The sequence below is a fragment of the Geotrypetes seraphini genome, chromosome 8, assembly GCF_902459505.1.
Source record: "Geotrypetes seraphini chromosome 8, aGeoSer1.1, whole genome shotgun sequence".
Taxonomy (NCBI): domain Eukaryota; kingdom Metazoa; phylum Chordata; class Amphibia; order Gymnophiona; family Dermophiidae; genus Geotrypetes; species Geotrypetes seraphini.
In genome coordinates, this window is record NC_047091.1 from 14627153 (window position 1) to 14641954 (window position 14802).

The 14802-nt window shown below is 45.5% G+C and overlaps 1 protein-coding gene across 1 annotated transcript in view; it reads right to left on the minus strand.

Moving 5' to 3' along the window:
- The window catches only part of RPA2 (replication protein A2), a 40795-nt gene that overhangs the window by 23424 nt on the left and 2569 nt on the right, over positions 1–14802 (minus strand). Inside the window, exon 2 of the mRNA XM_033957067.1 lies at positions 12484–12584. Coding sequence (XP_033812958.1) covers positions 12484–12584 — 101 coding nt within the window. The remainder of the gene's footprint in view (positions 1–12483; positions 12585–14802) is intronic.

Sequence of the window (14802 nt, forward strand, 5' to 3'; positions counted from 1 at the left end):
TCTAGGTCTGGGGTCGGCAAGCTGCAGCTCTTCTTGCATGTGGCTCTCCAGGTTCTGACTCTTTAATCTCCCTTCCAACTCCACGATCCACCCTCCCCCTGGGCCTACCGAGGTACCTGGTGGTCCAGCAGTGGATCTTTGTGGCAGAAGCACAGCCCTCTCTCACTCCTCACAGCTGCCTTCTAAAATAGCTGCCGTGACCTTGCAGCTGGTCGCGACATTTCCTGCAGTACCATGAGCTGTCACGGGGTGGGGATCATGGGGTTGGGACGGAGATTAAAGGGTCAGGGCCTGGGGAGGGAACATTGACTATGGGTTGGGGGAGGGGAGGGAGGGATGAGAGGTGCAGACTGAGACCTGCAAGGGGTAGGAAAGAAGGTACACCTTGCAGCTCTTTGTAAAACTTAGGTCAAACAGTTTGGATCAATTTGCTCTTTGCTGTAAAAAGGTTGCCGACCCCTGTCCTAGGCATAACAAAACATTACAGAAGCCAAGTAATCAAATGCCCTAGGAGCCAGTACATTCAGCATCTGTTGGGATTCTTCAGGCCTGATCATCACAGGGATAAGGAGGGAGGCGGGATGTTAAGGTGCGACCTGAAAATTTCAAGGTATAGGGTGCATTAAATTTGGATTCCTGCCAGCTAGAAGAGACGCTAGAAAGGCGAACCGAGGGACTACGAAAAATTCTCAACATATGTAAAAACTAAGAAGAATAAATCAAATTTAATTCTTAAAAAAATTTTGACTAGCTCAAAGTTTTCTAAATATTTTACGCTTCTGTTCGAGAACCCTCTGACCTTCAGGATTTTTTGGTCTTTTTCTTTCTGAAGGCCACACCTACAAGAAGTGGTTAAATATGGAGCTCAGGCCAGTCAAATTGTACGTGCTAGTTAGACTGAAATACTCCAAGGATGTACAGAGCTACAACAAAGTGCATTAATTTTCAGTCTAAAAGTTGTTTCCTGACTACTGTGCTTTGCTGGCTCAGATTCATGCAGCAACAACGGTGTTTTTGGATCTGTGGATCCCATATCAGTGTGACCCCTGATGCTTATGTTCGCCAAAACACAGCACTGTTTTGGGTCCATGTTACTGTACGTCCCAGATTGAAATAAACAAGACTTTTCTTCATACTGCTGGCTCTTACGGAGTGCTCACTGTCCATTCCCACTATCTTCTTTACTCTTTGTGGCATCTGTGGGTTTTCGTCCTGTTGGACTTTTGATTGCGCCAAAGAGTTTACATGCATCTTACATAGACAGATCTTTAGTCTTGAAATTTAAATCCTCTAAACAGCAGCAAAACCGGAAGGCCGATCTTAGGCCTTCCTTTTCTAACCCTCAGTGATCTACCATTCTTTTTGGCATTCCAGCAGGCGTGGCTTCACTGCTTATCACTTTTGTCCTCATGTGCTTTGCCCGCCCTACCTTCCTTATGTTGCTCGAGCTAAGTTAAATAATCCTCCCTCTCCACCTTTCCCTTACAATAATTTGTTATTGATTTATTCTCGTTTCTGCTCCACTTTCCTTCTGATTAAATCAACTTTCTGAATTGTGAACCACTGAGATGTTTTTATGATTATTATTTGTGGTATATCAAATAAAGATGAAATGTGAACAACTTTATTTTCTATTGAGACACACAAGATCTGATACTAACTGTGCCGCGGTCCAGTTGCTTCCTCAGCACTGAAGGGGTTAATCCAGCAGTTCACCGCCATCACGGTTCATTATGAATTTAAATTGCGGTTTGTTTCAAAACCTTATCAACCATGGACCCCTGAGGAAGGCGTGCTTATCGAAACACAGACCGTGTCGGGTCCCTTGGTTTGTAAAAAGGTGGTATTACTGACCGCGTTTAATATTTGATATAATAAACACAGCCTGCATCTTGTACATATTGTCTGCAGTTTTCCCTTGTCTTGTGTTTGTTGTTCCTGTACTGCGGTCTTCGTTGGATTTTCCTTTGGTTTTTACTAATTGTGCCTCACCACAACGCAACCAAATAAAATTTGATCTGACTTTCTCAACCCATACTGGCAAGGGTGCTCACTCACTCAAAGGTACCACTGCACACCTATGGTAAGTGCCCACTTGTTCAAAATGCTGGTTGGAGGTCAGAGAAGCAAAATAAACTGTGCCTCTTAGCCATGCTTGGTTGGGGCTTTTTTTCCTATTCTATATATTTCAATCTGTTTATTATAGAATTAGAAATCAAACCATACAACAACTCAAAGTATTTACAGACAAAACTATGAAGTAATATGGTATAACGACTCCCCCTTTCCCTCCCACCAGCAACACATAGCAATGCTTGGTTTTACACAAAGAATTAAACCATTAATTCTGTCCAGGAAGAGGCTGACATCTTCTGTTTGCAGCTGGAATCACTATTGCTTCCAAATGGACACATATATATATATCCCTGTCAGATGTTGCTGATTAGTATGCAAAGATTTGACAAATATTAGATGTACAGACTATACCCTAAAACACCTCTAAGTAACAGGCTATTGTTAAAGAGTAGTAACAATAGTAATCTTTACAACAAGACCAAGGATCTTTTTTTTTAATGTTCGTCTGTCTTTTTTAATAAAAAGGCTTTAGGGTCCTAGTACGCACCTTCAGTATGGGGTCCCCCTTTAAGTTGGGTACTTGAGCTCTCTGCCACTCAAAAACGTTTTGCCCACCATAAGTTGGCGCTAGAGTCGATTCTGGTCAGGATTGGCTGGAACTGACGTAGAACGCCGTTAAAAACAGACTAGCTTTCAATGATTTCTTCTTTGCACTTTAAGCCTTAGTTACCTCGGCGAATATATGCCGTTGTGCAGATAAAGACAGGTAATCAATGAAGCACAGTTACTTACCGTAACAGGTGTTATCCAGGGACAGCAGGCAGATATTCTTTACGCATGGGTGACGTCACCGACGGAGCCCACGGTACGGACCTTTTTACTAGAAAGTTCTAGTTGGCCGCACCGCGCGTGCGCGAGTGCCTTCCCGCCCGACGGAGGAGAGCGTGGTCCCCAGTTAGTATAAGCCAGCTAAGAAGCCAACCCGGGGAGGAGGGTGGGACGTAAGAATATCTGCCTGCTGTCCCTGGATAACACCTGTTACGGTAAGTAACTGTGCTTTATCCCAGGACAAGCAGGCAGCATATTCTTTACGCATGGGTGACCTCCAAGCTAACAAGGAGGGAGGAGGGATGGTTGGCCATTAGGAAAATAAATTCTGAAGTACAGATTGGCCGAAGTGCCCATCCCGTCTGGAGAAAACATCCAGACAGTAGTGAGTAGTGAATGTGTGAACTGAGGACCAGGTGGCCGCCTTGCAGATTTCCTCAATGGGTGTGGAACGGAGGAAAGCAACAGAAGCGGCCATAGCTCTTACCCTGTGGGCCGTGACAGCGCCGTCTAGTGACAGACCGGCCCGAGCGTAACAGAACGCGATGCAAGCTGCAAGCCAGTTGGATAGCGTCCGTTTAGAGACCGGTCGACCCAAACGATTTGGGTCGAAGGTCAGGAAGAGCTGAGGGGACAAGCGGTGAGCCCTTGTACGATCAAGATAGTAAGCCAGGGCACGCTTGCAGTCAAGGCTGTGCAATGCCTGTTCTCCGGGATGTGAATGAGGTTTCGGAAAGAAAACAGGCAACACAATGGACTGGTTGAGGAGAAAAGCTGAGACCACCTTTGGAAGGAACTTTGGATGGGTGCGCAGAACCACCTTGTCATGGTGAAAAATAGTGAACGGTGGATCGGCAACCAGTGCATGAAGCTCACTAACCCTCCTGGCGGAGGTGATGGCAATGAGGAAAAGAACCTTCCATGTCAGAAATTTGAGCGAAGTTGTGGCAAGCGGCTCAAAGGGAGGTTTCATGAGGGCAGATAAAACCACATTCAGGTCCCAGACGACCGGGGGAGGCTTCAGAGGTGGTTTGATGTTGAAGAGGCCCCTCATGAATCGGGAAACCAGAGGGTGAGCCGTGAGAGGTTTTCCTAGGACAGGCTCATGAAATGCCGTGATGGCACTGAGATGGACTCTGATTGAGGTAGACTTGAGGCCTGCGTTGGACAGGGAGAGTAAGTAGTCCAGAACAGTTTCCACCGCTAAGGAGGTGGGAATGTGATGATGACGGAGGCACCAAGAGGAGAACCTGGTCCACTTCTGATGGTAACATTGGAGGGTGGCCGGTTTCCTGGAGGCGTCCAAAATGAGACGGACAGGCTGAGACAGATTTCCTGAAGAGGTCAGCCCGAGAGAAACCAAGCTGTCAGGTGGAGCGAAGACAGATTGGGATGTAGTAGAGACTGATGTTGCTGTGTAAGTAGAGTAGGAAACACAGGTAGAGGAAAGGGCTCTCTGGAACTGAGCTGAAGTAGAAGGGAGAACCAGTGTTGACGAGGCCACCGGGGGGCTATGAGGATCATGGTGGCTCTGTCCCTGCGGAGTTTGGATAAAGTCCGCAACATCAGAGGTAGAGGAGGAAAGGCATAGAGGAACCGATCCGTCCAGTCGAGAAGGAATGCATCCGGGGCCAGACGATGAGGAGAGAAGAGTCTGGAGCAGAACTGGGGCAGCTGATGGTTGTGAGGAGCTGCGAATAGATCCACCTGCGGAGTGCCCCAGCGAGCAAAGATGGAGTGGAGTGTGGGAGGATCCAAAGCCCACTCGTGAGGTTGAAGGATGCGGCTGAGATTGTCGGCCAGGGAGTTCTGTTCGCCCTGGATGTAGACAGCCTTGAGAAAGAGACTGCGGGCCGTGGCCCAGGTCCAAATGCGAAGAGCCTCCTGACAAAGGAGGCGAGATCCGGTGCCGCCCTGTTTGTTGATGTAGTACATGGCAACTTGGTTGTCCGTGCACAGGAGCAGAACCTGAGGGCAAAGGAGGTGCTGGAAGGCCTTGAGAGCATAGAACATGGCTCGTAGTTCCAGGAAATTGATGTGATGACGACGCTCCTGCGGGGTCCAAAGACCTTGGGTGCGTAGGTCTCCCAGGTGAGCTCCCCATGCATAAGGGGAGGCATCCGTGGTGATGGTCATGGAATGCGGGGGCAGATGAAAAAGAAGGCCCCTGGAAAGATTTGAGGAGTTCAACCACCATTGTAGAGATTGCTGAAGAGACGATGTCACAGAGATGGGATGAGAAAGAAGATTCGAGGTCTGCGACCATTGGTTGGCCAGAGTCCATTGAGGTGTCCTGAGGTGGAGTCGTGCCAGGGGAAGCACATGCACTGTCGAGGCCATGTGGCCTAGGAGGACCATCATCTGTCTGGCAGAAATGGAGTGATGAAGGAGCACCTGACGACACAGGCGGAGCAGGTTCCGCTGACGGTCGGAGGGGAGAAACGCCCTCATTAGTGTGGTGTCGAGAACTGCTCCAATGAACTGAAGGCGTTGTGTGGGAAGCAGATGCGACTTGGGGTAGTTGATCTCGAACCCCAGGAGGTGGAGGAGAGAGATGGTCTGATGAGTAGCTCGTAGCACAAGCGGAGACGTAGGTGCTTTCACCAACCAATCGTCCAAGTAGGGAAATACCTGGAGGTTGTGAGACCTGAGGAAGGCCGCCGCTACAATGAGGCATTTGGTGAACACCCTGGGTGATGAAGCGAGGCCAAAAGGTAGCACTTTGTACTGATAATGGCGATGGTGCACCTGGAATCTTAGGTAGCGACGTGAAGCTGGGTTGATTGGTATGTGAGTGTAGGCCTCTTTGAGGTCCAGGGAACATAGCCAGTCGTTCTGAGAGAGATGAGGGTAAAGCGTGGCAAGGGAGAGCATTCTGAACTTCTCCTTGACAAGACATTTGTTGAGGTCCCTGAGATCGAGAATGGGACGTAGGTCTCCTGTCTTTTTTGGAACCAGAAAGTAACGGGAGTAGAATCCCCGGCCCCTTTGTTCCAGAGGTACTTCTTCGATGGCATTGAGGAGAAGGAGGGATTGGACCTCCCTCAGGAGGAGGGGGGTTTGAGTCGAAAGAGAAGCAGACTCTACGGGAGGATTGTCTGGTGGAAGAGTCTGGAAGTTGAGAGAGTAGCCGTGGCGGATGATGTTGAGGACCCACTGGTCCGATGTGATGACCTCCCAACGGCTGAGAAAAATGTGGAGCCTGCCTCCGATTGGTTGAGGGAGAGGCAAGGAAGGTGGAAGACTGGCTAAGCCCTGGAGAGAGGAGTCAAAAGGGCTGAGAAGGTTTGGCAGGAGGAAGAGGCTTGGCAGGTTGATTAGACTGTGCACGAGCCTGGTTGTGGTGTTGTTGGCGAGCCCGCCTAGGTTGCTGTGAAGGCGGGTTAAGCGGCCTAGCGGAGAACCTGCGCTGGTAAGAAGACTGTGGTTTGTAAGGCCGAGCAGGAGGGGTCTTCTTCTTCGGTTTGATGAGAGTATCCCATCTGGTCTCATGGGCGGAGAGTTTTTGTGTGGTGGTATCCAGAGACTCTCCGAACAATTCGTCTCCCATACATGGGGCGTTGGCTAGTCGGTCCTGATGGTTGACATCCAGATCAGAGACCCTGAGCCAGGCCAGGCGGCGCATGGCCACAGCGATGGCAGATGCACGAGAGGTAAGCTCAAAGGAGTCATAGATGGAGCGTACCATAAATTTTCTAAGTTGAAGCAGGCTGGAGATGTGCTGCTGGAATAGTGGGACCTTGTGCTCCGGCATGTACTTCTGCATGGCTGAGAGTTGCATTACCAGATGTTTCAGGTAGAATGAAAAGTGGAAAGAGTAATTGTTTGCCCTGTTGGCCAGCATGGCATTCTGGTAGAGCCGCTTGCCAAACTTGTCCATAGTTTTGCCCTCCCTGCCAGGAGGGGTAGAGGCATATACACTGGAGCCTTGAGTCTTTTTTAAAGTGGACTCAACCAGGAGAGATTCATGGGGCAGCTGGGGTTTATCAAATCCCGGGATTGGAATAACCCTGTAAAGGCTATCCAGTTTACGGGGTGCCCCAGGGACAGTCAATGGATTTTCCCAATTTTTATAAAAAGTTTCCCGTAGGATGTCATGCACGGGTAACTTGAGAAACTCCTTAGGTGGTTGATCGAAATCTAATGCCTCCAGGAAAGCTTGAGATTTCTTGGAATCAGATTCCAGAGGCAAAGATAAGGCCCCCGATAACTCCCTGAGGAATTTCGAAAAAGAAGATTGCTCAGGTTTAGATGTGGTATCGGGGGCCGAGGGCTCTTCGTCCGACGACGATGCATCCTCCTCGGTACCGAGGGGAGATTCCTCCCAGAGGTCCGGGTCTCTGACATCGGTGTGTGCGTGCCGAGAGACTGGAGTGGAAGGCTTGGTATGATGAGCTTTAGACCGAGACTTGCCTGAGCGTACCGAGACGGTACCGGGGGATGAAGACCTGTGTCTGTCTCGGTCCCGGGAAGAACGGTGCCGGTCAGGTTCGCGGGAAGACCGGTGTTCCGCTCGGTCCCGAGGAGGATCGGCTGTCGTCAGAGCGACGGCCTCGGCATGGGCATGGATATGCGGAGCCGAGAGAATGGGCATGGAGGGGTCCATAGGTACCGATGGTGTGGATACCGGTTGGACGGTGTGGGGCTCGGGCCGGTCTGGTACCGAAAGCAGCGGTGCCAGGATAGAGGGCAAGAGCTGTTTAAGTTGCGTTTGGAGTTGTTCCTGCAACTTATCCTGGAGGATGGCCGCAATGCGGTCATCCAGGGGTGGCACCGGAACCACTTTTTTCTGCTTTGGTTCCATGGGTGCCGCTCTACGCTCCGGCGATGAGGAGGCCGATGACGAGGCACTCACCGATATCGGAGCGGAGCGTTTTTTAGTTCGGCGTGGAGCCGAAAGAGCCGGTGTCGCCACCGAGGTGGGAGGGCGCTCAAGGGTGGAAGGCTTCTTAGCCGGCTTACCTGGCGCCGGCGGCGCCGATGTGATGTCAGGCGGTGTCGAGGTGGTCGGTGCCGACTTTGATGGTGCCGCAGTTGAAGAAGTCGAGTCCATAGTCGGGCCGGTGCCGAACAGGAGACTTTGCTGGATTTGGCGATTCTTCAAAGTGCGTTTTTTAAGAGTGGCACAGCGGGTGCACGAGTCCGCCCGATGCTCCGGTCCCAAACACTGTAAACACCAATTGTGTGGGTCAGTGAGGGAGATCGGGCGTGCACACCGCTGGCACTTCTTAAACCCGGGCTGCGGGGGCATGAATGGGAACACGGCCTCCGCAAAATCAAACCCCGAGGCCTGGATCGTGACAACAGGCCCCGCCGGGGCAAAGACAAAAAATGAAACAAAAAGAAATAATTTTTTTTTTTTTTGGAAATGAAATAAAAAAGCAACCCGAAGGTAAATAAACGAAAAAAGAACGCGAGCGGGAAGGCAAAAAGAGGTTTTCAATCGGAGTTGAAAAACGCACGTCTTCTTCGCTCCGCGGAAACGAAGAAACTGGGGACCACGCTCTCCTCCGTCGGGCGGGAAGGCACTCGCGCACGCGCGGTGCGGCCAACTAGAACTTTCTAGTAAAAAGGTCCGTACCGTGGGCTCCGTCGGTGACGTCACCCATGCGTAAAGAATATGCTGCCTGCTTGTCCTGGGATAAATAATTTAACTATTTAATAATTTAACATTTTGTACTAGAGAATATTTAACTTTTTGTATTATGAACAATGTGGACAGGGGTGGCCGTGTCGAGCCGTCGTAGTTTGTTTAAAGAGAAGTATAAAACGAAAAAAATATATTTCCTTAAAAACAATAATTTATGCATGAACAGTTAATGGGGTTTTGAATTTTAAATTTAGTTAACTGTTGTATGTTCTTTCCTTTATATTTGCAGTAGTTTTCATCCATAAGCCTTAACTTCCTGAAGAAGCCCTAATTAATGAATTTAGGGCGAAACGGAGATCCTCCGTCGGCATTACCGTCTCCGGGTGGATGTGGCTGGGCAGAGTATTGCTTTAAATAAAGATTTGCTGATAAGGAAAACTGAACTAATATAGGGCAACTAATATATTGAACATTTGTGCAATCAATAGTTTAAGGAAACTCTAAAAAAATTTTGTTAAGAACAATTTTCTCTTTGAGACTAATGGGACCGATGATAGTCTGCATGTTGGTTACTCTTCGTGATTAGCTCTAAAAGGTTAGCCGCAGACACTTGAGATCCTTGGTCTTGTTGTAAAGACTACTATGGTTACTACTCTTTAACAATAGCCTGTTACTTAGAGGTGTTTTTGTGTGTGTCACATCTATTTTTGAAGGGATTTGGAGACTGTAGCCTAAGCCCGATCAGGAAAAAGATTAAAAACATCTCTCTTCCCCAGTAGACTCAACCCATCCCAGGCCTCTTCAACCACAGACCGTCATCCCTTAAACTAACCTGGCAATATTTAACTCGCTTATCAATAACACTATACCACAAATGTAACCCCATCTTGCTGTAAGCCGCGATGATTCCCTGTTGAAAATTGCGGGATATAAGAAGTTGTATTGTTCTCTTTTACACAATGCTGTAACTGTTCACATACTACAGCAAATGATCAGGTTAGTACAATTTTATTTGTAAAAACCGCTTTTGCCTTATTTGTTAATAATAATTATTTATTTTCATATACCACCTAACCAGCAGTTCATAACGGTTTACACAATTAGGTACTCAGCAAACAACATAACAACATCATATATAATAAAATCAAAGTAACTAATACAAGCGTTAAAACTAATGAATAAGGATAACATAATATCGACTAAAATAAGTACAGATAAAAAGTACATTATAACTACATGATAATATGAAAATCAATAATGTATATTATATTGTTTAAATAAATGGGTTTTAAGATCTTTTCGAAATTGATAGTAAGTAAGAAATAGAGAAACAAGAATATTCAAACATGAATTCAACGACATGCATTTGCTGAAGGAAAATAAAACCATATAAAACACACACTTCCCACTTATCTCAAAGTACAAATACTGTTCTATATATAGGAACCGGCCTCAGTAATGGAGCCTACGCGTAGTCGTAGTCACTGACTGAGATGTTCAGCGTAGTTTGTTTTTGCTCCTTTTCCTCCAATCATTGGCCAAATTCCTATTTATTTCTTACTTATTCAATTTCAATAATTTTTAAAACAATTTTTTCTAATAACTTATTAAACTATCTCTTATCCGTTCATCTTCAAACGTTTTTTTTCCTTTATTAACTTTTTTTTAAATCTTAATATTATTTTACCACACTTTCCTTTTTAAACGTATTTGCACTCTTTCAACTCTAAAAAGACTACTATATCAAAACTTTGTCTTACGGATGGAGCGATCAAAAACGTTTGAAGATGAACGGATAAGAGATAGTTTAATAAGTTATTAGAAAAAATTGTTTTAAAAATTATTAAAATTGAATAAGTAAGAAATAAATAGGAATTTGGCCAATGATTGGAGGAAAAGGAGCAAAAACAAACTACGCTGAACATCTCAGTCAGTGACTACGACTACGCGTAGGCTCCATTACTGAGGCCGGTTCCTATATATAGAACAGTATTTGTACTTTGAGATAAGTGGGAAGTGTGTGTTTTATATAATTTTGTGAAGTTCCCACTAGGGTAATTTAATTTAGTGGGAAAATAAAACCAACCAGATCTACGGATATTTTTCTTAAAAATAAAAAAAAAAACTAAAATGAGAAACAAGGTAAGCCGGTGCTAAGCCCAATAAAACTTTAAAACAAACGCATCCAAATTTAAACAACACTCTAGCCTCCAACGGTAGCCAGTGAAGCTTTTGATAATTCTATCAAGGCTTGGGTGCTTCAACCAAGTCTTGCTCTTTGCTGTTTGTTCTTTCCAGCTAAAGAAACAGTATGAAAGAAGATACTTTTGAAACAAGAGATTTGTACCAAATACCTATTAAAAGCTCTAATAAAATTAGCATTTATCACTGATCTGTAAGAAAAACTATTCAAGAGAACATTATTCATATTTTAACCTTGCTCCTTTAACAGATCTGTCCTATCACTGTAAGAAACAAAACATTTGATTCACATTTTGGATCCATTTGAGGACTTGAGAAGATTTATGTTAAATTATCTTAATTGCTTGTTTAATTCTCCTGTGATAATTTAATCTTTCTTATCATGAATCCTCTTTCTGTACAAGTTTTATCTTGATTGTATAAATTGAAAACTTATCAAGAAAGAAAGAAAAAAAAGAAACAAAACAGGAAGGATGCGCGGGCAAGGTGTGATTTTTTTTTTTTTTTTTTCATGTACCCCACATACTTCCTGTGCTTCCCAGCATAGTACACAAGTTAGACATGGGCAAAACCATTGTGGCTGCTGATAAATCCAAATTCTGGAACCGATGCCTAAAGTTAGACGCCGATTTCGGAAACGCCCATCTAGATAGACGCCTATCTAAACCGATTAACAAGCTCAATTAAGCTTTTTAATCAGCAATAATTGAAACTTAGGCGCCCAGCAAGAAAGAGCGATTCCGCAACAAGGCGCCTCTAAACATTTAGGCGGCCTTCAAAAAATAATAGGCGCTGTAATATTTTGGAAATATCTGATAAAGAATTAGTGACCCCCCCCCAGCCACTTTACTTTTGACAGTAGCTCTCGCACCAGATAAAAACTGGTTGCTGAGACTTTTCTTTAAAAATAAACAAAAATAATTTTTAGGTTGTAAAATTCAGATGTTCCCGGATTTGGCTAAGGATACGCAGAGAAGGAGACGAGAATTCTTGTTAAGGAAACCTGGTGTTATATCCCTGGGGGCGACTTTTTACTTGCGACATCCATTGTAAATGTGTAATTAATTACCGTTCACATAAATTTGTTTTCTTTGAGCCATCTCAACTGACAACCTTTCTCTCAACTTCAAGTCTGGAGAAAGTAGAGTGCTCGGCTTAAGAAAGGGTGCTTTAATCTCATTCAACTGGTTATTGCTTTTGTAGGCAGTCAGCCGGCATCCGCACCTTTTCTCCTCGCCAGTGCCTCTCCTGCCTGGGCATCCCCCACTGGCGGCTTAGGGCCTCATCTGGAGGACCTTTGTGAAAGCGAAGATGTTGACATGCGCGCGACGTTCGCACATTTCCGGGTGCCCTCCAGCCGCGGCCTGAGGTTTACTGTGCCGCCAAGTTAAAATATTTGCGGGACACTGCCCTACGCTGTGCACCTTAGCACGCACATGGGTCAAAAAGAGGGTACACACACCTAACAACTGTGTGCACAAAATGTTTGCCGGCTTTCTTTTTGGTAAACATAGGTTACCGTACACATTGCCCTTAGTCACAAGGAGCTGCAGTGGGACTCGAACTCACAACCTCAGGGTTAATGCAACCTCAGAGCTAATACTCTGGTACCTTGTACAAACCCAAGCGCTCAAGGTTAGTGAGCATATACTTTGCAGAAAATAAAAAAAAAGAATTCACAAAAGGGGAAGAAGGGAACTGGGATTTTTGTTCATGTACGTGGCGCATTGAATAGGAGTTGTAGAAAAAAAACCAAACATTAAAAAATGACTTTAAAAAGTACATACAGATCCTCCTCCTTGAGTAGCTGCAGGGGACCCGAACCCTCCTGGAGACTGCATGTAGCCACCTCCCGTGCCAGCACCTCCATAGCCACCTTCAAAGCCACCTAGAAACACAAACGTTAGAACTCAGAGTAGAGTACAGGATTGCAGGCCAAGGAAGAGAAAATTTTTTAAAAAAAAATCTTTATTCAGTAAGTATAACACAAAATACAATCATTTTATACTTTAACATTACTTATTATATCATCAAATTATCGCTCTCATCAAATAACCCCCCTCCCTTATACCCAACAATTAATCATAATCAAACGAAATCATAAAATATTCCCACCCCCCAACTCACCCTGGACGTGTATGAACAAAAGGGAATTAATATTTATTCTATGCATTAATTTCAATCTTTACAGTATCTTGTTAATGGCTCCCAAATAACCTTGAATTTCTTAAAATTCCTTTGCTGCACGGCAATTATCCTTTCCATTTTGAAAAATGTTACACAAAGAGTTCCACCAAAAGCTATAACTCAATCTATCCCAATATTTCCAATTATTCATAATCTGTTGAATGGCAACCCCTGTCAACCAAGGAAGAGAAAACTGATGGATTGTTACAGGAAAGAACAAGCCCAGCCTTCAGGCCATTCCCCAAAAAAGGCACTGCTGAACAAAGAGTATATTAGAGGGTTTAAAAAAAAAAAAAAATTATTCAGTTTCCTGAATTCGATATGCAGATCAAAATGTTCACTACTTCATTGCTCTCAGCTATGACATAATTTTGGGGTGGGTGCGTGTTGCCTCTTGGATCACCAGAAAGGTTAAGAACATAAGATGAGTCATGCCGAGTCAATTTAAGGTTTTTGAAGCCCGTCATCCCACCTATCCCCGGATCCGGATGGAATCCATCCAAGGGTTCTGAAGGAATTAAAGGAGGAGATAGCGGAACTACATAAGCAAATTTGCAATCTATGCCTGAAAACAGGCTTGATCCCATCTTTAAAAAGGGATCAAGAAGGCTTTTCATTTATCGCCTGGAGTAGGTTGTTTATTCCTGCGGAAGGCGGGCTTGGTGGCCAAGAAAATTATCTTGACCGAGTGGGTGTCGGCTGACCCTCCTGCGTATTGGGCCTGGCGTAATCGGCTGCATGCATTGATGTTACTAGAGAGAGGTCAGGTGCGTACTTCCTTTCGTCAATCCAAGATTTTTCTGCGGGTCTGGAGACCCTATATTTATTCTCTGTCTCCTAGAATTCGGAGTTCGATTCTTAACACTTTGAGGCTTTGATCTGCTGGAGCGGTGGGCGTTGTTGCTCTGGGGTGCCCCTCCTTGGCCAAAGACCTCCTATTCCTTTATTTCTCTTTCTTATAATTTAGTTAGGGGATGGGGAGGGGAGAGGTCTGGCATTTCCTCTCAGGGCTCATAAGAGTTCAGGGCTCTGTTTGCAGGGTATCTTTGTATATATTGTCTATGCCTTTCCATAGGTCAGCGCTTGCAGTTCTCTGCTATCAGCTGTACATATTCTTGCTTCTCTGTCCCCCCCTCTTCTTTTTTTTTTTTTTTTCTCCTTCTTTTCTTCTCTTCTTCTGGAGGGGTGTTGGGTTGGGTGGAGGGGGGACTGGGGTGGGAGGGGGGCGGGAAGGGGAGAGTTTGGAGAGTTGATATCTATTTGCTGCATCGCCAGTGCCTTTCTTGTGTTTCCTTGCTCTGATTCTGCTGATGTTAGACGCATATCTGTCTTTGGCTAAGCGATGATGGACAATTTCTTGACATTTGCTCCGGCTCTCCCTGCTTTCTTTGATCTGTACATGTTTCTGATACTTCTGTATGTTTGCAAATTCAATAAACAGTTTGTACATAAAAAGGGATCAAGAGGTGACCCGGGAAACTACAGACCGGTGAGTCTGACCTCGGTTCCGGGGAAAATGGCGGAAGCACTGATAAAAGAAAACATCGATGAACATTTTGAAAGAAACGAACTTCTGATAACAAGCCAACATGGTTTCTGCAAGGGGAGATCGTGCCTAACGAACTTATTGCACTTCTTCGAAGGAATTAACAAACGGATGGACAAAGGAGACCCCATAGACATCATATATCTAGATTTCCAAGGTGCCCCATGAACGCCTACTCCGGAAACTGAAGAACCATGGGGTGGAAGGAGAAGTACATAGATGGATCAGAAACTGGTTGGCGGGTAGGAAACAGAGGGTAGGAGTGAAGGGCCACTACTCGGACTGGAGGAGGGTCACGAGTGGGGTCCCGCAGGGCTCGGTGCTCGGGCCGCTGCCATTTAATATATTCATAAATGATCTAGAAACAGGGACA